Source organism: Malaclemys terrapin, chromosome 4 (assembly GCF_027887155.1).
Source record: "Malaclemys terrapin pileata isolate rMalTer1 chromosome 4, rMalTer1.hap1, whole genome shotgun sequence".
Taxonomy (NCBI): Eukaryota; Metazoa; Chordata; order Testudines; family Emydidae; genus Malaclemys; species Malaclemys terrapin.
The window spans coordinates 47,938,489-47,963,119 of NC_071508.1; the positions used below are offsets into that span (position 1 = coordinate 47,938,489).

The 24,631-nt window shown below is 43.5% G+C and overlaps 1 protein-coding gene across 1 annotated transcript in view; it reads right to left on the reverse strand.

Moving 5' to 3' along the window:
* Positions 1-9,085: 9,085 nt before the first annotated feature.
* Positions 9,086-24,631, reverse strand: part of PTPRJ (protein tyrosine phosphatase receptor type J) — a 139,179-nt gene continuing 123,633 nt past the window's right edge. Inside the window, exons 17-23 of the mRNA XM_054026544.1 lie at positions 22,985-23,075; positions 20,994-21,067; positions 20,725-20,859; positions 16,364-16,483; positions 15,451-15,611; positions 14,791-14,926; positions 9,086-12,678 (exon numbers count right to left, since the gene is read on the reverse strand). Coding sequence (XP_053882519.1) covers positions 12,520-12,678; positions 14,791-14,926; positions 15,451-15,611; positions 16,364-16,483; positions 20,725-20,859; positions 20,994-21,067; positions 22,985-23,075 — 876 coding nt within the window. The 3' untranslated portion in view covers positions 9,086-12,519. The remainder of the gene's footprint in view (positions 12,679-14,790; positions 14,927-15,450; positions 15,612-16,363; positions 16,484-20,724; positions 20,860-20,993; positions 21,068-22,984; positions 23,076-24,631) is intronic.

Sequence of the window (24,631 nt, forward strand, 5' to 3'; positions counted from 1 at the left end):
CGCTCAGCCCCTGCAACAAGGGCCTGAGCCTAACTGTGTTTGCCCCGCCCTGATCCAGGGCCTGGGCTTTGAACTATTTACCCGCTCAGCCCCTGCCATAAGGACCTGAGCCTAACTGTGTTTGCCCCGCCCTGATCCAGGGCCTGGGCTTTGAACTATTTACCCGCTCAGCCCCTGCCATAAGGACCTGAGCCTAACTGTGTTTGCCCCGCCCTGATCCAGGGCCTGGGCTCTGAACTATTTGCCCGCTCAGCCCAGCAAGCAAGGGTCTGAGCTAACTGTGTTTGCCCCGCCCTGATCCAGGGCCTGGGCTCCTGAGCTTTAACTGTGGTTGCTCCGACTCTGCACCAAAGAGCCGGAGTTTCAGGACTAACTGACTGCTTATTCCCAGAGTAGTGAGTCGGTGTGGCTCCCCTCCTGCCCGGAAGGGTCGAGCCCCGGCTAGGACCTACTACACATGGCTGCCTGGAAACCGAATTCTGTTGCCCAGCCATGTGTGATGTGTCACCATACCGGCAGGCGCTCAATATAAAAAGCAAAATGCGATCTTGTACCTAAAGCACATGTGCTGTCTGCTGTGAATTGCTTCATTCACTGTGAGAAAGTCTCCTCTTTGTTCTCAGAAATGTATCTCCTTAAATTCTACTCTCCCTTTTTATCCCCCCACAGGTGCAAATGTTTCTATCCTCCCCTATCATCTCCGTCCCAGAGGTTATCGCAGATTAGAAGGCAAAAAAAAAAAAAAAAAAACACCGCACTCACGCTGACATGTTTTCCGAGCTCATGCAGTCCTCCCACACTGATAGGGCACAGCTGAATGCATGGAGGCATTCAGTGATAGAGGTCAGGAAAGCATTAAGTGAGCGCAATGAGAAGAGGCAGGAGGCGATGCTGAGGGTAATGGGGGAGCAAATGGACATGATTGGGTGTCTGATGGAGCTGCAGGAAAGGCAACAAAAGCACAGATCACCACTGCATAACCCCCTGCCCTCCTCCCCACGTTCCATATTCTCCTCACCCAGATGCCCAAGAACGGGGCACCCAGCCACTCCACTCCAGAGGATGGCCCAAGTAACAGTAGGCTGTCATTCAAACAGTTTTGATTTGTAGTGTGGCTACAATAAGCAATGTGGTCTTGTCCTTCCCTCCTCCCTCACCCCACCCGGGCTACCTTGTCCGTTATCACACTTTTATTTTAAATTAACAAAGAAAGAATGCATGGTTTCAAAACAATAGTGACTTTATTTCCTTCGTCAGCTGTGATCGAAGTGGGGAGGGTGGTTGGCTTACAGGGAATTAAAATCAACCACAGGGACAGATTTGCATCAAGAAGAAACACACACAACTGTCACTCTGTAGCATGGCCAGTCATGAAACTGGTTTTCAAAGCCTCTCTGATGCGCAGTGCACTTAGCGGTGCTCTTCTAATCACCCTGGTGTCTGGCTGCTCAAAATTGGCCACCATTTGCCTCAACCTCCCACCCCGCCATAAACGTCTCCCCCTTACTCTCACAGATATTATGGAGTACACAGCAAGCAGCAATAACAATGGGAATATTGGTTGCACTGAGGTCTAACCTAGTCAGCAAACAGCGCCAGCAAGCTTTTAAATGTCCAAAGGCACATCCTACCACCATTCTGCACTTGCTCAGCCTATAGTTGAACTGCTCCTTACTACTGTCCAGGCTGCCTGTGTACGGCTTCATGAGCCATGGGAACAAGAGGTAGGCTGGGTCCCCAAGGATAACTATTGGCATTTCAACATCCCCAATGGTAATTTTCTGGTCTGGGAAGTAAGTCCCTTCTTGTAGCTACTCGAACAGCCCGGAGTTCCTAAAGATGTAAGCGTCATGCACCTTTCCCAGCCATCCCCTGTTGAAGTCTGTGAAATGTTCCTTCTGATCCACCAGTGCTTGCAGCACCATTGAAAAGTATCCCTTGTGGTTTATGTACTGGTTGGCAAGGTGGTCCAGTGCCAAGATAGGGATATGTGTTCCATCTATCGCCCCACCACAGTTAGGGAATCCCATTGCAGCAAAGCCATCCACTATGACCTGCACATTTCCCAGAGTCACTACCTTTGCTAGCAGAAGGTCAGTGATTGCCTTGGCTACTTGGATCACAGCAGCCCCCACAGTAGATTTGTCCACTCCAAATTGATTCCTGACTGACCGGTAGCAGTCAGGCATTGCAAGCTTCCACAGAGCTATTGCCACTTGCTTCTCAACTGTCAGGGCAGCTCTCATCTTGGTATTCCTGCGCTTTAGGGCAGGGGAAAGCAACTCACAAAGTTCCAGGAAAGTGGCCTTACACATGTGAAAGTTTCTCAGCCACTGGGAATCATCCCATACCTATGCGGTCTCACCAGTCTGTGCTTGTTTGCCGGGCCCAGAATTGACTGTATAAAATCACTTTCTAAAGATTAACTTCTATAAGATTGACCTAATTTCATAGTGTAGACATACCCTAAGTGTAAGCTCTTTAGGGCAGGGACTGTCTCTTACTATGTGTTTGTACAGTACCTAGCACAATGACTCCTCTAAGTGCTATTACCATTAAAGATAGCTCTATACTGCATTCAGAGGGTGTGGCTGCAGCTCGAGTAGACATGCCTGCACTAGCTTTAATCTAGCAAGCTTGGAGACCACAGCAGTGAAGTCACGGCAGCTTGCACCTTCAGCCTGGGCTAGCCCTGAGCACGCAAAACCAGCCAAACTAACTAGTAAATAGCTCCATATAGTTTAAGAAAACAATTAAAACCTCTCTAGAGGGTTATGCAAATTTAACTCAAAAATAAAATTGAGCTAGGTGGATATTACATATAAAAATGTAACATCTATTTTCTAAAATTGCTTCTTTACTGTTCTTTAGATACTGAAGCATGAACAAACACATCATCTTTTTTGACGCATCAATTGCATTCAAGAGTGGGTAGCATATTGATAAGGACTAGAAATACATTCAGGGTGGCTTTTTCAAACAAGGGCACCTAATTCATAGGTTCCAAGGCCTGAAGGGACCATTGTGATCATCTCAGAATGACTCATAGAACTCCCCCCAGCTAATTCCTAAACAAAGTTTTTAGAAAACATCCAAGATTGATTTAAAAATCGTCATGGATAGAGAATCCACCATAACTTTTGGTATATGGTTCCAATGGTTAACTACCCTCACTGTTAAAAATTTACACCTCATTTCCAGTCTGAAATAAGCTTCATTCTCAGCTTCCAGTCTAGCTTCAGCTTCCCGTCATTGGATCATTTTACACCTTTCTCTTTGTTCCCCATGTTGATATTCTAGACGGCAATCAAGTCACCCCTTAACCTGCTCTTTATTAGGCTAAACAGATTGAGCTCTTTGAATCTAGGACTCTAAAGTCATGTTTTCTAATCCTTTAATCATTCTCATGACTTCTCTGAAACCTCTCCAATTTATCACCATCCTTCCTGAATTGTAGACACCAGAACAGGACATGGTATTCCTGCAGTGGTCACACTAGTGCCAAATACAGAGGTAAAATAACCTCTGCTCCTGCTTGAGATTCCCATTTGTGCATCCCAGGATTGCATTGGCTCTTTTTTGCCACAGCATTACATTCGGAGTTCAAGTTCAGCCAATTAACCTCTATGACCATGACCCCAAAGCTTTTTCAGAGTCAATTCCATACCTAGGAATTTAACTGGCGCTGTGGGTGCTCAAAAACTAAGACATTTATTTCAGATGCTTAAATATTGATTTAGGTTGTCTAATTTTAGGCATCTAAGTTTGAAAATTTTGGCCCAAGTTATTATGTACCATATCTCTGTTCCTGGCTTTTGCTCTGCAGGAACTTTCACAATGGTGAGCAAGAGAATTTCTGTTTCTAGGTCAGCATTTGAATAATTTTATCTGGAGTTGGAGATTTGCCAAACTACTGGAAGCTGTAAAGAACATTCTATATGTTACTGTGCTTTGGACTCTCATATCTTGGAAGTAATGCCGCATTTGACAGCCTGCAATCATGCCACCCTTAGGCAGTTTTCCTGTTAAATCTGTGATGCTACGTGGGATTAACACCATATGCCACTTCAAAAACCTCTAGAATTCAGCAAGACACAACTTTGAAAGAACTTCGGGGGAAATAGAGTGTCAAACATTGGCATCCCTGTGATGGGTTTTCGATTATGGAGTAAAAGCGAACCTACAATTTCTTAGCGAGTGTAGCAAGTTACAAGCCATCTGAAAATTGAGCTTTAATTCTACAGATGAAAGCACAGGTTCGGTTCACACCCAACACCTTCAAAAACCGAGGAAGTTGAGATCTGGATTCCGACTTTGAGCCTGGCTTGTACTGCATCTACACAATGGCCTTGACTGAAATGGTGGAGCTAAACAGCCCATCAAACTTTGTGGCTCAGGCCCATCTCTTTATTTACAGGTACAACCATACCAGAAGGATATTGACAAATTGGAGGGAGCTCAGAGAAAAGCAACAAAAGTGATGGGAAGCTGGAGAACTGAAATGCATACACTTGTGAATGGCTTGGCTAAAACTTGGATTAAGTAAATCACTTAAGCACATTCTTACTTGTAAGCACACACTTAAATACCAATTAAGTCAATGAGTCAAATAAGTGCTTATATGCTTTGTTGAATCAACCACTTTGGGCTGGAGAGGAGGCATAACCATCTTTATGAATTTGAAGGGTTAAACCCCTGAAAAGAGGGTAGTTATTTAGGGTATGGCACAAAGGGAGGTTACTAGAAGTAATGGGCTAAAATTACAGAAGAAGAAGAATGTTGGTAGAGTAACAGGAAAAATATCCTGAAAGATCTATTTCTGGAAAGAATAATGGTATGGTATCATATGCCATCTGGAGGCTAAAACAGAGTTTAGCAGGTTATTTTTCCTCCAGGAGAGAAAGTAAATATTCTCCAGGTGCGCATAGGTCTTCAGTGCTGCTCATTTTAGACCCACTTTTACCATTGTGTGTGTAATGCAAACCTCTGTTTTCACTGTGCACTTCTGATCCTGGAAATTTCAAGCCATAGACCTGCTGTAATATGATAAAATGATTCCAAAATGAATCACAGGTAGTTTAAAGCTTCATTTACATTCCATAGATGCACAATGCTGTAAAGGTCAGACTCACCCCAGCGGCGCCTCCTGCTGGTCGTCCAGGGAATTAGCTCACCAGCCTCTAGAGTGCCCTCTGCAGGCCAGTGATCCACCTTGTTGTCTGCACTGGCCCCCGTGTCCCTCCCAGGACCCCGGTGCCCCTTGCTCTGGGTGCTGCCCCCTGGCAATACCCACACACGCTGGGTCTCCCCTCCCAGGGGAACCCCCACTCACTAACCCCACCTCGCTTCAGAATAAGGCTACTGCCAGTCACCAGCTAGCCCCCACTCCCTGGGGCAGACTGCAGTATCAGCCACTCATCACAGGCAAGGTTGGGTTTGGACCTGCTGCCTTAGCCTACACCTGGGTTGCCCTCTGCAACCCCCAGTACCCCTTAGCCTAATACTAGGCCGCAGCCTGGGGCTTTCCAGGCTGGAGCTCACCAGCTCCTCAGCCTTTCTCCAGCCCTGCTCCACCCAGGTACTCTGTCTTAGCTCCCTGCACCCAGGCCCTTCTCCCTCTCTAAGTAGTGGGAGGGGAGGGAGAGAGACTCTGTCTGAGCTCCTGGCTCCCCAGCCTTTATAGGGCCAGCTGGGGCCTGATTGGGCGTGGCCCAGCTGCGGCTGTTTCCCCAATCAGCCCAGTAGCTGCTTCTCCCTGGAACAGTCTTCTCCCAGGGCTGTTCCAAACCCCTCAGGGCAGGAGCGGGTAACCACCCCACTACAAATGCACATGTATTTCATGAGTAAAGTATTTATTGAGAACACAAACCATTACCATTATGCTGGGAATATAAACAAGGGGACAAGATCTGTGAAACTTTGGAACTACCAAGTCAGGGATGCCTTTGAGCAGAGAGGCATTTCATCTATGACCACTTGGAGACTTAGAGGTGAAATGAGAACAAGAAGCAAAAGTGTTCCTGCTTTAAGTAAAAGCAGGGGTGTTTTTTTCCCAGTTAGCGGAACTAACATTTCTACTTTACTGTCAGTGATTAAGAGATGGATGTCCGTTAAATGGAAACTAAACAAAACTAAGGATCAGTAACTGTGCTCTAAAATCCAATTACATGCTACATGTAAGATTGGCAATGCTAAAAACTAAAGCTGGTCAGTTTTCTGATTAAAAAATATTGCCGTGACGCCTCATAGAAGTTGTAATTCAGTTTCCTTATGTCCCCTTTCTCCTCTATGGGTTGGGCTCCCCAGTTGGACCACATCTCCTATGATACAATTGCCTCCATCCATCTTTTGGTGAGAGTGAAACCATGGTACATCATGGGAGATGTCTGAGCAGGGAGACAGGACTACACAGGAGGCTGAGAGTGTGCGGTATCTGAACTACAACTCCCATGAGGCACTATGACAGCATTTCCAAATTGAAATATTTTGGGGTTTGATTTTTTGCTGAAGAGTTAACCTTTTCTGGGGTGTGGGGGAGAAAACTCTACTAAAAACTCGTTTTAGAGAGAGCCTGCATCTGTCTCCGAATGACTCAATCTTAGCAGATCTAAAAGTTAACAGTGCCTAGATCTGAACAGCTGTGAGGAAGTGACCAAGCATTATTGGCAGATGACCTTCAACTTCAGAATTGCATAACCTGTTGGGTCCAAGAGAATCAGAGGCCACTGAACTCTAGAGTACATGTTAAGGCCCCTCTCCTAAGAGTTAGTTTGAAAGTTAGGGGAGATTTCTCGGTTTCAGAGAATGTTTTTTTCTTTAAAAAGAAGTTACGTACAATTTTACTGAATTCTGCACATTCTCTAAGCCACATAACACAATGAACAGAATAATATTAAAATGAAGGTAAATTGTATAGACCTAAGAAAGGTAAATTTGGCATCTCTATGAAGATATTTTTAATAATGAAGCCAACACTAGAGAACAGTCGTCAGCAACAGAACGATTGTGTATATTGGCTAGTCTCCTGGAACTGTACATTATACCTGCCCTGTTAATATTCCTGTTCCATTGTGCCAACGTAGCCTGGCATAGCATTATTGCTGTGAACAGGAATAACCTCAGGGAGCAGAAAGACAGGCAGATTATTAAAAATGAAAACAAAACAACAACACAAAGACAACCCAGCCACATAGTCTATGAAATAATTGGCCCATTAAGTTACTTAGCATATTGATCAAAGCCAATTCAGAACCTTTGCACCTCTGCCAGCAATACGATAGTGCTGGTTTAGCTTCAAGTGCACAGTTTAGTAACTTTAGCCCAATCACACACCCCGCCTCAACCCACAGGATCTATGCCTCCCACTAACGCAGATGGAAGAAAATGCTACTTTCTCGTGCAGATGAATAGAGCTCAGCTAAGTAAAAGGGCCAGGGAGGGGTAGGTTCTGCTCTCGGCACCCTGATCTGCTGTTGAAGAAAGGAGGCAGATGGGACACCCCAGTTTCTTCTCCTTTCAGTGAGGTGTTGGGATTGCTTCTACTCCTTGCAGGAAAGGCCTAGAGCCACAGAAACTCCCTAGTCAGGTACCAGCTGCTCCTATTGCTTCAACATCGGATTCGTCAGCCTGGATTTGGTCTCACCTTGCTTAACAGTGAAGAGCCAGAGGGAGGTGAGCTTCCCCAAGCCCAGGAGAAGGAGAGGGCTGGAATCTCTCCCTTTGCCTTTAGCCTTACTTTTACCCATGAGCTCCAAATATTAGCCTCAACAACACACACAAGCAGAATGCCAGCAGAAGTCAAGACTGGGGGAGTGGTCTTAGATTTATCTGCTGCCTAGGACATTGTATGGGGGAACGGCCTTCCTGATACCACATTCAGATTCATTTTCACATAGGGCCTATTTTGTGAAGAGGTACAATCTGCTTCCATTATGTTTCTAGAGGAAATAACAAAAGATTGATTAGAAACATCTCTGACTAAGTTGCAGATTGACTTTAGCCTTTCTTGTCACCTACCACAATTTGGAAACAGACCGTGGCTAAAAATGGCTAAAAGAGATGTTATTTTTGCAGCTATGGGCAATGCGTGACTCCTGGTTGGCTTTGTAAATTCTCCAAGCTCTCTGAAGACATCTAGAACAGTTTGATTTATCAGTTATATATTTTTAAAACAACATACATTTGTGATTTAAGAAAAAACAAACCTTTCTTAAAAGTTTCTCAGTAGCTCATTGCCTCCTGCAATCCCAATCACACGCTGTGCATTGTACAATGGAGGACTTGTTGTCACTGTTTCTTCTCTGATATTATTCTCATACACAGTGATTGTGCAATTACCACAAGAGCTCATATGAAACTTACTGTGTGTGATCTCACATCATACATCCTGTCACACCATCCGTCACTTTCATGGGGTTATTATAGGCCATCACAAGATTTTGTGCTGATAAGTCTCATGATGAACGTTGCACTTACTGAGTGCCAATGTCACACCTGTGTGCGGGTATGTGGCCCTGCTTGTTCATGGTTAACATAACCGAAGGAGAAGAAAACTGGGAATTTCAGAAGAAACGGATCAGGTATTGGTATTTTATCTATCATTATTTAACTCCAGAATCAATCATCCCCAACAATCCAGGCCGGAGGAATCACTTTATACAGTTATTTCTATAGCCCTTCTCAGGCATTTCTGTTGAAAGCAGAATACTCATTTCAGTGGATGAGGAGGACTATCCCCACCCTATCCCCTTCGATTATTATAGGAGTAGGTGTTTGAATCCCACAAATACTTAGACCCTGAACCAAAGCCCATTCATTTCAATGGGAATTTTTCCATTCACTCCATACTCCTTTAACTAGCACCTAGAGAACACAGTAGCTGCCCTTGAGGTGTTAGCATTAAGCCCTGGTCCTGCAAAGTAATGAACAGACCCCTATCCCTTCACAGAGAATCTGCATCACAGTGCAGGATTGAGGCTTAAGTTAGTTTATTGACTTTAAGTTTGTCCAGACCCAGATTGGAGACATGGAAAATTCATTTTAAGTTAAAAAGGGAGGAAAAAAGAAACAAAATGGAAAGAACCACTCTAAGTTAATGCTTTTTAATTATCTTTATCTTTAAAACAAACTATTAAAAAGTTAAGACAATGTGCTACAAGTTTCTGTACAGCTGTATGAAAAACACTGAAATTTGTACATCAAAATATTCAACTAAAAGCAACCCTTATTTGACACACGTGAACATTTCCCTTTTTAAAAGGGTCCCAAATTGAAGGAAAAAAAACAACCACCCCAGTCAGAAAACCCAGTGTTGTAACACAGGAGAGTTTTGAGGCTGGGAAAGCAGATTACTTTAGGCAAGCACCACCAACAATAAGCACTGAATGAACAGAATAAAGAGCAACAAGACAGTATAAATAGCAACCTTTAGTCCTGAATCAAAAGAAACTAAAGACATATCAGTTTGTAGATGAGAAACATATGCTAGAATCCTATTCAAGTCATCTTGGTTAGAGGGAATCTCTCTAAGATAAAAAATTACCTGTAAGACCCATTCCTTCCAGTGGGAGTTCCTATGTGGCCTGTCCTAGTTAGTCACAGTGGAACAACACCCAACTTCATGGATACATCACTTTAAGCATTAATCAACTTTTTCTGTCCACTAAAAACTATATGGCCTGAGCCTGCATGCCTTGCTCATAGAATCATAGAATCTCAGGGTTGGAAGGGACCTCAGGAGGTCATCTAGTCCAACCCCCTGCTCAAAGCAGGACCAATCCCCAGATGGATTTTTGCCCCAGTTCCCTAAATAGCCCCCTCAAGGATTGAACTCATAACTCTAGGTTTAGCAGGCCAATGTTCAAACCACTGAGCTTGGAAAATTCTTTTTGGCCTCTCTGGGTAATAGACTTGATTGGGAATAGTGACTGTTTTAGTCAGGCAGGATTGGCCCTGTAATCTCATCTATTGTGTTCTTCTCACATTTAATTCATAAGCGGGGAAATCAGACTCTCTCCTGATTTAGCAGATATTTGTCTTGGGAACTTGGAATCCATAAAAGGATTTGATTGGATAGAGTTTTTATTTACTTCTCAGGAATCTCTTGACAAATATTTATTCTATTGTTTTCCTAATGGAAACAAATTGTATCTAGGATCCCACTTTTAATCACCTGCTGCTGCAACAATCTATCATAGGTGTTTAGACCGAAATAGATAGTCACAGTTATAGCTAGTTTTCTGAGGTTCTGCTGCTATATAATGCAGATGCATCCACTATATAAAGCAAGTGCAGAATCCACAGCACAAACACTATGAGAGACAATGCATTCACTGCTCTTCTCTGCTACACAAGATAGTCACTTTTTAAACCAAGTGCAGTATTCTTGGACTAAAGACCTTCTGGGCTGTCCCAGAAATAACGATTTCTGACCAGCCATGCATTTCCATGGTACCTTAAGACTGCACTACCACAGAGAGTAGTAGTATTTAAATGAAAAACAAACACCCCCTCCCCCAACAATGTAGAGGGGCAGGCCCTTCTCTCTAGTGAAGCCTTAGGGATTTTTTTGGTTTGATCTGTGCTGCCAAGCTAAGTGAAGAAGTTGTTGCATTTGCATTTCGTTGAGATCTAATGGCACCTTAGAAAGGATGCAGGGTGAAAAAAATCAGGATTGCAATTTCCATTTGAGAAGGAGTCTGGTGGGATGGTTTGATAGATTTTAAATATTTCAGATAAGAAGAAGAAAAAATAAAATAAACACAACAAATGGCTGTTATGAGTCCTGGTCAAACCGTGGTGTGGGTATCCCTCCAGTTTTGCTTAAATGACACACTTCCATTACCGAATAAGAATTACTGTTGCCAGTACTTAAGTTCACAGATGTGGGACTATAGAGGCCAGGATGCCTGGGATTTTTCATTCAACAGTGGATTCTACAGGGCAGCCAGCTACCCATTGTAGTGCCACAATCATTTCCAAAATTTGCAGCAGTTTTTGTCATCTTTGTCATACAAACTGGCTTTCAAATGCTGCAGAATCCCAGGTACGCTGGCTATTAAACCTTCATAAGACTTTAACAGCTATTTCATGGATGTTCCTGAACTTCTTACTTTGCAATGCAACCAGTGCACTGATCCAAAGAAGAAAAAAACACCCAGTACCCCTTAAAAATAACAAATAAGTCCTTCATTGGTAATGCCTTCATACGTTTAACATTAATGTACCAGCAAAATAAATCCAAATTAGCCCTTGACATGTAATATTAATATCTAGATTTTTAAAAAAGGATCAGTTAAAATAGCAGCAGCAGCATATTGGAAACAATTATAAAACAGTTAAATTATATTTTTGAGATGCACCAAGATAAAACACATCTCAGTTTTGACAGGCTAAAACAACAGATTCTAGTAATTGATATATACAGTAGACATTTGTGCATTTACTTTTGCTAAATTGAATAAAGCCAGTGAACCTGTTTGGGAGCACTTTGACATGTGAATTCTCAGTCTGAAATTTTCACAGATTTATATATTTAAGAAAAAAAAACAATAATTAAAAAAGAGACAACCTGAGTAAAGCTCTCTTTAAGTAGAGCAATCATTATTCAATAAATCACATATTGCACCTTTAAATAAATCCTTATAAACTCTATAAATCAGAAATATCAGCCAGAAATGGGAGGAGTTGCTTCCCCCCCCTCTCTCTCTCTCACACACACACACACACACACACACACACACACACACACACACACACACTAAAGCTCAGAATGACACACAACCCTTGCCCTCCTTTTCCTCTAGACTGAGGCACTGTGATATAAGGCCTCTGAAGGTTGTGATGGAATACAAAAAGGGGAAGATCACTACCAAAATCTAGGAGCGTCTCGCCAGCAATGTTACTACAGTTAAAATCTATATTCTAATTAGAAGTCTCAATACAAAAATATAGGGCTCTGATTATTTTTGTCTACAGAGTAATAACCAGAAAAGGCACAATTTCCAAATATCAACATCCATTTGTAGGAGGCGTTTGTACTCCTTCTTATAAATCAAACGGAACACTAAGGACAAATCACAATGAAGCATATATCCATCAACTAAGTAACCAGGTCAGTAGATAAAATATGTTCCTGACTTTTATAAAATATATTCCACAGCCCACAAGCCAGGTATCTGTATATGAAATCATACAAAATTGTAATTAAAAAAGAGCCTTTGTAATTTGTTATTTTTAATATTTATCATCTACTTCACCATTTGTACTGCAAATGTTGTTTCGCCTACTAGTATTGTGAAGTTCCCAAGATAAAGCAATTTCCTCTGTTAACTTACAGCTTCTTTTTATACTAACCCACAACTCCAAATGACATTTTTACACGGGCATCTTCAAATTTGATATACAAGACTGAAAAAATAATAAAAGACACGGTACACACACATGTACAATAACAGTGCATTTCGTTTTCCTGTGTGCAGGACAGTAATGGCTTCCTAGTGACATTTCTTCGCTCTCTGGTTATGCATGGTAGCCATTTGCCTTCTCAAAACTTGGTGTTGGTGCAAAATTTTCATAGATTGCCATTGCTGTTGTGTTTTGGTAGATAAGGTCTGATTTTTTGTTTCTTTGGGATTTAATAATGTCCAAAACACACTGGTTTAGGAAGACATACTGGTCCTAATGAAAAAAAGAAAAAATAATGAAGGGCATTATAGATTGTAGCAAATACATTGTTGTGAGGGTAATTATGTTCATGGATATACAATGTGCTTTTCAGACACTGGCCAGATGCACTGCAGCACCGAATATTCCTGCAGATCATGTATAAGTAACAGAAAACAGTTGCCCCAAAAATCCACAGGTCGTTTGTGATGAAGGTAACATTTCTGATATGGCTAGAAGCAGAAGCAGAAATATACTCTGAAAGGATTTTACTTCTCCCAAATGTAAGCCTCAATTCTGCAACTGACTCTATATGGAAGGATCCATGGCATCTGTAGGGAGCCTTAGTGACTTCAACATAGTCCACACATTTGGAATCAGTAGGACCATCAGGGCCTTAACGTATGCCTCACAATCCAGGAAAGAGAGGTTCATATCCTTTGAAGGAGATTAGAACAAAGAACAGCCGATACAGATATCCTTTGCGAAGCAAAGCCGGGGGACGTTTTTTCCTACATGGATTTTGGCTATGCCAAGGTTCTTATGGCCTCTCACAAAGCCCATGGTGGGGGTTAAACAAACTAAAGCTAATGGCAGAAGCAAATGCATACAGAAAATTATTTCAGAAGTCAGATTTCCATCTGAAAAGGTCATAGGTATTACTTGCAAAAATAGTAGCTAAGAATTACTATGGTTATTTGGTGCATTTGACAATATTTTGTGTGTCATTCAATTAATCATTCTATTGATGATCGATGCCACCGGGGGTGGGGATGGGTTTTTTTTCTGCTTGTTACAGCAGCAGCAAAGCAGAAACTGAACATAAAGAGGCAGGACTGTGCAGAGAAAGAAAGGGAAGAGGACAGGAGTTATAGACCCAGGACCCTTCTATATATCAATCACAGATTAACAACCACCCACCATCCCCTCCATTAAATTGAAGACATACTATATAATTTTAAGTAATCTGACAGAGCACCCTTTAGTCAGTTTAAAAAAAAAATCAAGTTGACAGTGGCCTTTTAACTGATTGCTCCTTTAAAAAGCGACCCCATTAAGATTAATCTATTCAAAGTAAAAAAAGTTGTTCCTGTCATGATGTGGGTGCAGATGGGAGCAAGGAACTGGGAGAGGCACATGTACCAGCAGATGGAAGTGTTTTATTGGAGGTAACTCAAAGTGACACAGGTAGTCAGCACCATTTCCAGGTGGAGTGAGGCCCTCCAAATTAACTCCTTAAGTGCCTGCCAATACAGTTTCAGGTACCATAGCTGTCCCAGAGTCACCTTGCCAATTTTTGTGGTTTCTTACATTCCTGTTTTCCTGGTTATTTTAAATGTTTTACTCCCCTTTGTTGATATATGAAAGACCTACACAAACCACATGGAATATTCAGCCTGGAGAAGCAGTGAAACTGACTATACAGACAGTGCTGCCAAACCCACAAAATAAACAAACTGATAAATAGATGCTGCCGCACACTTGTAATTCTGAGAGAAGCTCTCTATCCCAAGTGCTGTGGCAGTGACTACATGGCAGCCCAAATACCTCCCCCTTGCCCAAGGAGCAGAGTCTGTGATTTCACCATCTTTCACTTCAGACCTCTGCAAGAAAAGGCGGAGTGTGTGCCGAGTTCCCTCTCCCGGCAGAGATGGAGCTAGATCTCTCTGGTTGACAGTCAACTGTGGAGAACTTTAAAGGAGTAACACAGGCCCAACAGCAGTGCTCCAAAATGGTGCTGCCAGCTGGAACAATTTACCCCTCAGCCTCTGGCTCCCCCAGCTCACCGTACGGAATCACTTTACTCCCAACTCCCCATCCCCTTTGTGGCAGCTCTAAGGGTTTTACTATGGTCCGTGTCTGTAACTGCTTTCACTGGGAAGAGATAGGGCAGGATGTGTGGAAACCTGATGATCGTAGGGGGCTCTGTACCCCTTTAGGGTTTCCATGGGTCCCTGCTGGGCACTCCTTTGCTGAGCTGACAAAAATAGAATTTTGAAATGTTGGGTAAGAACAGGAGAAAGCCTCTGGAGTGGAACATATTTCTGAGCTGTATATTTACACTGCCTTTCATGAGCTATTATGCAGGTATCTTCAGGCATGTTAAATGGAAGAGATTAGCCTTACCTCTGTTTGCACCATTAAAGGTCGATGCATTCGAAGTTCATATACTACTCCATACACATCACTGATGTTATCCATTTCTATTTGCTGGATCAGGCGGTCAATTGCAATGAAAGTACCTGTCCTGCCAACACCAGCACTGCAGTAAAATGACTATGCGTTAGACGGAAGCATGATGGCCTTTCACCTATTACTTTCTCTTAATTATATACAACCCAGGGCCTGATGGAAAGCCATTGAAGTTATTAGGAAGATTTCCACTGACTTCAGTGGGCATTGGGATCAAGGCTCTTACAGTCTGTAGGAGTTCTTATTACCATTGTCAGTAGGGCTGCATGATTCCTTCTGGGCTCGCAAAACCCATAAAAATTATACATAAAGTGCTTTATAAGGCAATTTTTGGTGATGAATTTTCCAGTCAATGAGAGACCCCCAAAAAGACTACAGCAACAAAACCCCTTAATGAACTGTTTACTGTAGGGTAATGCATTTTGGCATCCACACTGTTTTATTGCATTTCTCATGTGTACAGCAAAGGGCCCTTTCATATAGCTTGGCAGGATGAACAATACACATACATAAATAGTAAAGGTGTTGAGCTTTTTCTACTGCTTGAAATATTTAACTTGCTCTTAAAAGGAAGCCAGTGTGGAATTACTGTACCTGCAGTGCACCAGAGTAGGAGAATCTGGGGGATTTTGTCTAATGTTTTCCTGTACCAGATGTCTAAAGTTAATAAGAAGGTCTGTTGTCTCTGGAACACCATGGTCAGGCCAGGAAGTGAAATGGAACTGGCGTACAGAGTGGCTTTCAGTTGCATCCCTCTAAAAGAACATACATTGAAGATGAGAAATTAGGCCTCAAGAGAACATCACAAAACAATTATGGTAGGAAAATATTTCAGATAGTTCAGCATTATTGCAGTTGCCTCCTGTGAACTGTGCACTACTTTATGGATACATTATTCAGTTTTCTCTTTATGGCTGAGGAAACCCTTTGCCCAGATAAAGGTTTGAAATTCTTCTCTTTTGCCTTTGCCTTTATATTGTGGTCTCTTTAGTGTGTGAGTAAGGCCTTCTCATGTCAGCATGGGTTGCAGGATCACAGCATGGGCTCTGCATCACTGCTGCTAGTATTCCCATAATGTGACTGGATCCTGTAGACAAATTTTCATGCAGAGATCCTTTAATCACAAGTGAGGTCCCATACTGACAATTCATTAGTAGGCCCATCAGAGGGTTATATAATAGAGCCCTGAAAGTTCAAATTATGGGTCCAATCAGCAGGTGCACATTCAGTCCCTGACTCCCACATGAGGCCTATTGCTGATACACAGCATGAAACACCTTAATCAGATCTTAAGCAGCAAGGAGACTAGTGCTATCATGTCCCAAATTAAAACAAGCTGTACAATATTTTTCCTTTAGCTAAGTTTTACTTTTGTTGTGACGTCTGCAGGAATGGTTGCTTTCCCTATTCTGATTTGACTTGGATGGTGAAGTTTCTCTTCCCAGAGATGCAGTAGATATATTTCTACAAACACATTAGAGTGTTATACACCCAATGAATTACTCACGTCTTCCACTGTGAAGTCTCTTATTGTCCATTCTGGAAGGACATACTCTGAGACCAATGTTACAGTAATGTCATCGTAATAGTTGGATCCTTTGTCTGGCCAATATTCCTCACATTTTGTCTAAAAAGAAAGCGATAATGTTAGCTATACTGTACAGCAGTAATACAGGAGCGCAAAGAAAAAGCAAGGCGGGGGGAAAGCAGTGCAAGGATAAATTGTGTATTTTCCCCTTTTATCCCTAAATTACAGTCCAGCCTAGACTTGAGGACATTCAATAGATAGTTGTAAACCATAATAATCATGATTAGCTTTTGGGAAATTAATCAGATAACAAGGTAATATAATTTACTCATAAAAGATTCTAGATGACAATAGGCTTAAAGCAATACAAACCACAATTCCGTTCCTGATTTTCATTGCTTACTTATGCTTTAGTGTCCTGAGGTATAAAATTTTTCTGTGGTATGGACAAAATGGGTTACATTAATCATTAATGTAACTTTATTGCCCTGTCCAGACACTCTTCCCTGGGGCTGCCAGCAGCACTAGTTACCTCCCTTGTGATCTTCAATGCCTGCAGCTGAACTATGGCTGCCTCCTGTACAAACATACTGGGAATTAGTAGGGTTGGCGAGAGGAGAAAGCTTGCTCCATCTTCCCATCCCAGCACACCCTGTGCCAAAGCAGTTATAATTTGGCCACATGAATGTCATCTGTTAGATATCGATGGCCTGATTCCAAGGGTTCAGAGTAGTAACAGCTCCCACTGAAGTCAACAGGAGTCATGGATGCTCAGTACCTCTGAATATCTAGTCAATAGAGGCTTATTCTGCTTGATGCACCTGTCCTCTTACTATATTAGTGGGACTTGTGCATGTAAATCTCCCATCCATTGATGGGAGACTCGGCTTCAAAATATTCTGTCTCTAACATGCAACAAAGATTGTAATATTTCTTGTATTTATACTTGGTCCCCACCTTGCTCCAAAATAACCCAACTCTGGTGACCTCAGCAAGGAGCATGCCAGGTCTCTGGGCACCTGACAAAGTTTCATCACATTTGTTTTGAAAAGTTAAAGCAAAATTCTGTTTTTGTTTGTTTGTTTTCCCCCAAAATAAATTTTCAGAATTCCCATTCTTTGGGAAATTTCATGGTTTCATTTCAATGCAGAATTTTATTTTATTTTTTGAGATTTCAGAATTTCTTGCAGAACAGGAATTCCAGGTTCCAGTCAGCTGAAAATTCCTCACATTGTGAAAATTTCTATCCTCATGATTTGTGTTTTAAAATGAAAATGAAATCAACAATAGCATGAAGCTACCTGGGTTCAAATATACTTTTAAAAACCAACTTAAACAATAAGAGAAAGGGTAGTTAAGCACTGGAACAAATTACCTACGGAGGTCATGGAATCTCCGTCACGGGAGGTTTCTAAGAACAGGTTACACAAACACCTGTCAAGGATGGTCTAGATAATATGTAGTCCTGCCTTTAGTGCAGGGAACTGGACTAGATGACCTACAGAGGTCCCTTTCAGGCCTCCATTCTTATGATTCTATGACCTTCTGTATATATTGCAAAAGATGCCTTTTTGAAAGGGTTTTTGCAGATGTTTGAAGGCAGTTTCGTGGAAAGACAATGGGTTGGGAAGGGAGCTTTTTTTGCAGAGTTCTTGTCAGACTGATTGTTTAATGCTGCTGGGATTATGTTGTTAATGCGTGGTAGGGCACTGAAGCCTGTACAGCTATCCTTCATAATCAAAATAAATAAGTACATTATATTCCAATCTCCCTGGTCACTCAATAACAGACTTAAAAGTGGCAATTCTTCAACAACAAAAAACTTCAAAAACAGACTCCAACGAGAAACTGCAGAACTGAAATTAATTTGTGAACTGGATACCATCAAATTAGGCCTGAATAAAGACTGGGAGTGGATTTGTTAGTCTCTAAGGTGCCAAAAGTACTCCTTGTTTTTACAAAAACGAATTTCGCCTTGCTAAATACTCACACGTTCTTGTCAACTGTTTGAGATGGGCCACCTTGTTTACATTGGCCTCATTAACACTACAAAAGTGATTTCCACTCCTTCTGCTTGTCAACTCTTGAGAATAGCCTACTTCAAACTTAATTGAATTGGCTCGTTAGCCCTGACGCCCCACTTGGTAAGGCAACTTCCATCTTTTCATATGCAGTGTATTTATACCTCCCTACTGTATGTTCTACTCCATGCATCTGATGAAGTGGGTTTTAGCCCATGAAAGCTTATGCCCAAATAAATTTGTTAGTCTCTAAAGTGATTCAAAACCAATTCTTTTTTGTTTAGCAGGTGCATCTCATTGCCTTTTTAGCCAGCCTCAGCTGTATGATACTGAGATTAGCTAGGTAGTCAGATGAACTTTTTATCCTTTCATTTTTACAAAAGACTTGGCTCCTGCTCTCATTGCAGTCACTGAGAGTTTTGCCACTGACTTCAGTGGAAGCATATCAGGCCCAAATGGAAAGCTAATACATTTAAACATATACGGTGAAAGAGGGACAAAAAATTGACACAAAAAATACAAATGAAGCAAAGTTAAGGCTGCTTGTGTAGTTCAGCTCTGGCATTTTCTGTCTGAGTGGTTAGCCGAGCAACCAGAACATTCTCAAGAAGGGGATAAAATTGCTTTACACTTTGCTGTCTAAGACACGACTGAACCACAATCCTGTGTTCAGAGCCACATGAGTGAATCCCATTGGAGGATGGGGGGGTGTATTTTCTAGCATTTTTGATGCTTCTGCATTTCTTTTTTTTTTTGCCGTATTGATTGGATTTGTTGGTTCATCTAGTCAAGTATCCTGTTTCCAGTACGGGCCATTACCAGATGCATCAGAGGAAGGCTAAAAAGTCCATAATGTACCTAAACCAATTGTGCAATGCTGAACTCCCCCACCCCCCAAAAAAAAATTCCTGCTAGACTAGGGTTACCATATTTCAGCAAGAAAAAAAGAGGACGGGAGGAGCCCCGCCCTAGCCCCGCCCCTGCCCCTCCCACTTCCCGCCCCCCCAGAATCCCCAACCCTCCCCCCGTTCCTTGTCCCCTGACTGCCCCCTCCTGGGACCCCTGCCCCTAACTGCCCCCCAGGACTCCACTCCCTATCTAAGCCTCCCTGCCTCTTGTCCCCTGACTGCCCCAACCCTTATCCACACCCCCACCCCCAGACAGACCCCTGGGACTCCCACGCCCCATCCAACCACTCCCCACCCCCTGACAGCCCCCCCCCAGAACTCCCAACCCATCTAAACCCCTCTGCTCCCTGTCCCCTGACTGCTCCGATCCCTCTCCACACTCCTGCCCCCTGACAGCCCCCCCAGAACTCCCAACCCATCTAAACCCCTCTGCTCCCTGTCCCCTGACTGCTCCGATCCCTCTCCCCACTCCTGCCCCCTGACAGCCCCCCCCCAGAACTCCCAACCCATCTAAACCCCTCTGCTCCCTGTCCCCTGACTGCTCCGATCCATCTCCCCACCCCTGCCACCTGACAGCCCCCCCCAGAACTCCCAAACACTCCCCCCCTGCTCCTTGTCCCCTGACTGCCCCCTCCTGGGACCCCTGCTCCTAACTGCCCTCCAGAACCCCACCCCCTACCTAAGACTCCCTGTTCCTTGTCCCCTAACTGCCCCCTCCTAAGACCCCCCCCAACTGCCCCCCAGGACCCTACCCCCTACCTGTACCCTGACTGCCCAAAACTTTCTCCACTCCCCCCAAAAAGCCCCCACCCGTTTCTTGACTGCCACCTCCAGAACCTTCCTGCCCCCTGACCTCCTTACCCTGCTGCTCAGAACAGAGTGTTGGGCTCTGTGCAGCCGAGCCGGACACGTGGCTGAGCTCCCCTGCACAACACAAAACCCAGTCCCTGGCCCTGCACAACAAAACCCGGTCTGGCCCTGCACAGTGCTGCCGGACTGGGCTGCAAGGGAGCTGCCGGCTCAGAATGCAGGGCGGATCCGGCTCCTCTACAGCTGCTCCTGAGTCCAGCCCGGGACTTCTCTGCAGCCCTCCCAGCCGCTCGCTCTGCTCTGCGGGGGGAAATCCCGGACATTGTGAGTGCTTTACAAATTCCCCCCGACGCTATTTTTAGCACACAAAAGGAGGACATGTCCGGGTAAATCCGGACGAATGGTAACCCTATGCTAGACCCCAAACAGTAATGAGAACATGAAAGTGGATGAAATAAACTTCACACACGTTCTCTAATCTTTAAAGACTTTGGAGTCCCAGGATAAACAAGCGCTATATAAATATTATTGTGTTATTTTTTACTACTTAGAATTAGTGGATTGCATCTCAAAGGAAAATGCATTTTTAACAAAAACATACCCTGCCTTGTTCAACACATTTTGTCAACATAACAATAGCATAGATATTTTTTTCCCAAATCATGCGCCAGAAGTCTTGTACAGTGTTGGGTAAGGGGCCTTGTGCAGCAATAAATTCTTTCTTGGAGTTGTATCCCTAAAATAAAAATAAAACCACATAACTATTTTTAATGATCAGATAAGAACAACATTTTTAAAGCTTCACATAACTTAATAAGTCTGTCAAAAAACAGACCCAATTTTTAATGTTAATGATTTTAGTATACTCACGGGCATATAATTTGCATTAATATAATCATCAGTTGGATGGTTTTGGATTGAAAGTTTAACACGGGAAATGTCATCTGCAAACAAAAAAGTGTTTGTTAGGATTTTAAACTTTTTGCAAAATACTACGTATGTTTAAAACAGGAGCCCTGAATAAAGGCTTCAAAATCAATATGCATTTTTAAAATTAGAATATATGTTACTATAGGAATCAGAAATAGGAAGGTTTTATAATCTAGAATAGATTTAGTGAATGATGTCTATAAAAGATAAGTGTTCAGCAAAATAAAATTCATTTTCAGAATATTGATCAAACTGATTATTTTAATATGGACTATACAGTATGTGTACATGTGCAGAAGACAGGCAGTTTTCAAATGCCATACAATTTAAAGCACAGATGAATGGGTATATAAGGAGTGATAAAGTATAAGCTATTTCATTAGGAGACAGTAGTATACATATATATCAATTTAGAATAAAATACATGGATCGCATTGTAAGATTTCAAGAAGTGTGAAATAAATAGAATAAATCTAGGGTTTATAGGGCACATTGCTCAAATGACATCAGTAATACAGAACATGAAATTTAGTGTCCTTTAATTTACACCCACAAGTATATAAATGCTTTCTCGCAGGGCTGTCCCAACCAATTATGGTGCCCTATGCAGCCCAAGCATTAGCTCCCTCCACCCCCTGCAGAGGGTCTGGGCTGCGCTCAAGGCCTGTGGGGCTGGGGAGGCAGGAGCTGTGGGGGGCCACTTTGGGGGGCCCCACAGGCCCAGAGTGGCCTGGGGGATTTGCAGGGGGCCTGGCATCAGCAGCAGGAAGCGGAATGACCCGGCCCACTCCCCCAACCCAGCTATGTCACTTGGGTGGGGGGGTTGGGGAAAAGATCGTCCCCTGCACTCACCGGCAGCGGGAAGCGGAGCAACACAGCTGGGAGCTGGCAGAGTGGAGCGGGCTGGAACTGGGTTGCTTTGCTTCCCACTGCTGCCGGTGAGTGAGGGGTCAGCCAGACCCCTGCTGCTGGCACAAGCCCCTGCTAATCCTCCCCAGGGCTGCCGGGGGGGGGGGAGGGGGAGGCAAGTGGGTCAATTTGCCCCAGGCCCCACAGGGGCCCCCACGAGAATATAGTATTCTATAGTATTACAACATTTTTTTATAGAAGGGGCACCCAAAATTGCTTTGCCCCAGGCCCCCTGAATCCTCTGGGCAGTCCTGATCCTCCCGGCTGCGTCCATCGCTGGGGGAAGAGGTGGAATGGGGGTGGAACCGTGGGGGAAGACTAAGAGGCAGGGCGGAGTGAGTTGTCCCAGGCCCCACACCACCCTAGGGACGGCCCTGCCCCTTGCAGTGGGTGCAGTCCGTGGGGGAGGCGGCTGGGGGATAGGGCTGGCTACCGTAGCTGGTGCTGCCCCAAATTTCATGGTGCCCTACGGAGCTGGGTATTCTGTGTATGCGAGATGGCCCTGCTTTCTCCCATGCTGCCCCTCATTCTTGGGAGGAGCTCCCCATAAATATCTGCAAAGCAACCTCATTATCTTCCTTCAACTCTCCCTTTTCTGTGATGCCAACAACCAACTTGACAGCAGTTAGGCTGTTGATGTGCAGAGACCACTGCCTGTCATGCTGACCACCATTGTCTCATTGTTTCCTTATGCTCCCCTGCCTGTCTATAATCATCTGTTGTCTCCAGTCTTACATTTAGCGTTGTAAGCTTGTTGGGTAGAGCTTCATCATGGATGAACCACCAAAATGGACACACGAGATGTGTGTTGGTGGAAAGCTGTTTATGTTTTGTTAGTATTGTGGCTTATGGAAAACTGAACAATGTTTATCACAGGTTTATTTATTTTGAAACTCACATTAGTATCCATCCTGGAAGCACATGAGCACCTTCTATCATTGAAAACCTTCAGTTACAAAACTAACCCAATCCGAAGCTTTCAGCCACAAACACAACATGCAAAAACAAAAGAAGTGACTTACATGGCAAGACATTATTGTACCTATTTTTCCCTCTGTTCTCAGTAAGTTCAGCTGCAAATTTAGGCTGATTAATGCCCACCGACTTGAGTTCCTATAGCAAAATAAAGAATTTTTTTTAGTGATGACACTGGTTTAAAGACAGGGCAGAGCCAGTCACTGGGATATACCAGCAGTGCTAACATACATGGAGTCCCTAGAGTAGTGGAAGAATTAGGCCTTGGAGAAGTGGTAATAAAATGAAATCTTCTTTTTTAAAACAGAGTGCAAAAGAGAGAGCAGCAAACCTCACAGGGAGGAGAGGATGATTAATAAACATGTGCGTCCCACAAATTGATTTTTGCACTTGCTCTAAAATATGGATGACTAACAGTGACTGCATCTTCACTCAGGCCCTGAGTCAGCAGAGCTCTTAAGTATATGCTTACCATTCAGCAGGTATTTAAAGTCCCACTGGCTTTCTTACATTTCTTTGCTGAAATTGGGGTCATGAATATGAACTATGGCTGTCAGACCATATGCTAATTGTGCAGGGTGAGGACCTGTGCACAGGAAGAGGACCTGATTTAGGAACAGGAAGTGGTGTGGAGCTGGTGTGGAGTCAAGACAAGGAGGAGGAAAGAGGGATGATAATGAAGAGGGCATTGAGGAAAGAGGGGTAGGGTGGAGTATACGGCACTAGAGGAGTTGGAGAAGGATACATAACCTGAAAGGAAGGCACGGCAGAGCTATGTAGTGCCCTATACGTTAAAATAAGGAGTTTGAACTTGATATGGAAAGAGACAGGAAGCCAGTGAATGGCTTCAGGGAGGAGGGAAAAATATTCTGTATAATAGCGGACAATCGAGCTATTCAATACCTTTCTATAACTGACTGGACAAATGGCTTGTTTCCTGGTTTGGGATTCTCTCTAGTTACCTTCAAGTTTACATATACTTTATAGAAAAATATGTATTGATGTGAGGGAAACAATATTTAGCATCTGTACAGCAACTTACAGCTCTAAAGCAATTTAAGGTATCATAAACCCCAGTAAGGAAGGTAGCAATGTTAGTATTATGCCCACCCACCCTTTTTGCAAATGGGAAGACAGAGGCACAGGAGTCAGTAAGTGGCTTTCCCCAGGCTACGTGCTAACTTAAGTATTGCTACATACATGCCCCCAGACAGGTTTAGTGCCACAGAATCTGAAATGTCTCTCTTGCATTTCGAATAGAAGGCAGATGGGAATTCGTTGTCAGTGATATGATTCTGTCACAGTGGTCACCACCGTCACAAAACTGTGAATTTTGCCATTTATATGGACCTTGCAGCTGTGCATTAACAGTTTGTTACTTCACTTTGATCAGTTGGCAAGCAGGTGCTTGGGGCGGTTGCTCCGGAGAGGGGCGGCACGTCCAGCTATTTGGCGGCAATTCGGCGGACGGTCCCTCACTCCCGCTCGGAGTGAAGGACCTCCCACTGAATTGCCACCGCAGATCGCGATCGGGGCTTTTTTTTTTGGCTGCTTGGGACGGCCAAAACTCTGGAGCCGGCGCTGCCCTTACAACCTGCCTTTTGACCCTGCCCCTCCCCCTACCTCCCCCCAGCCTTCTGCACTTACCCAAACACCTCCACTCCTGCCTCTCCTTGTGTCTAACACCCCCTCTG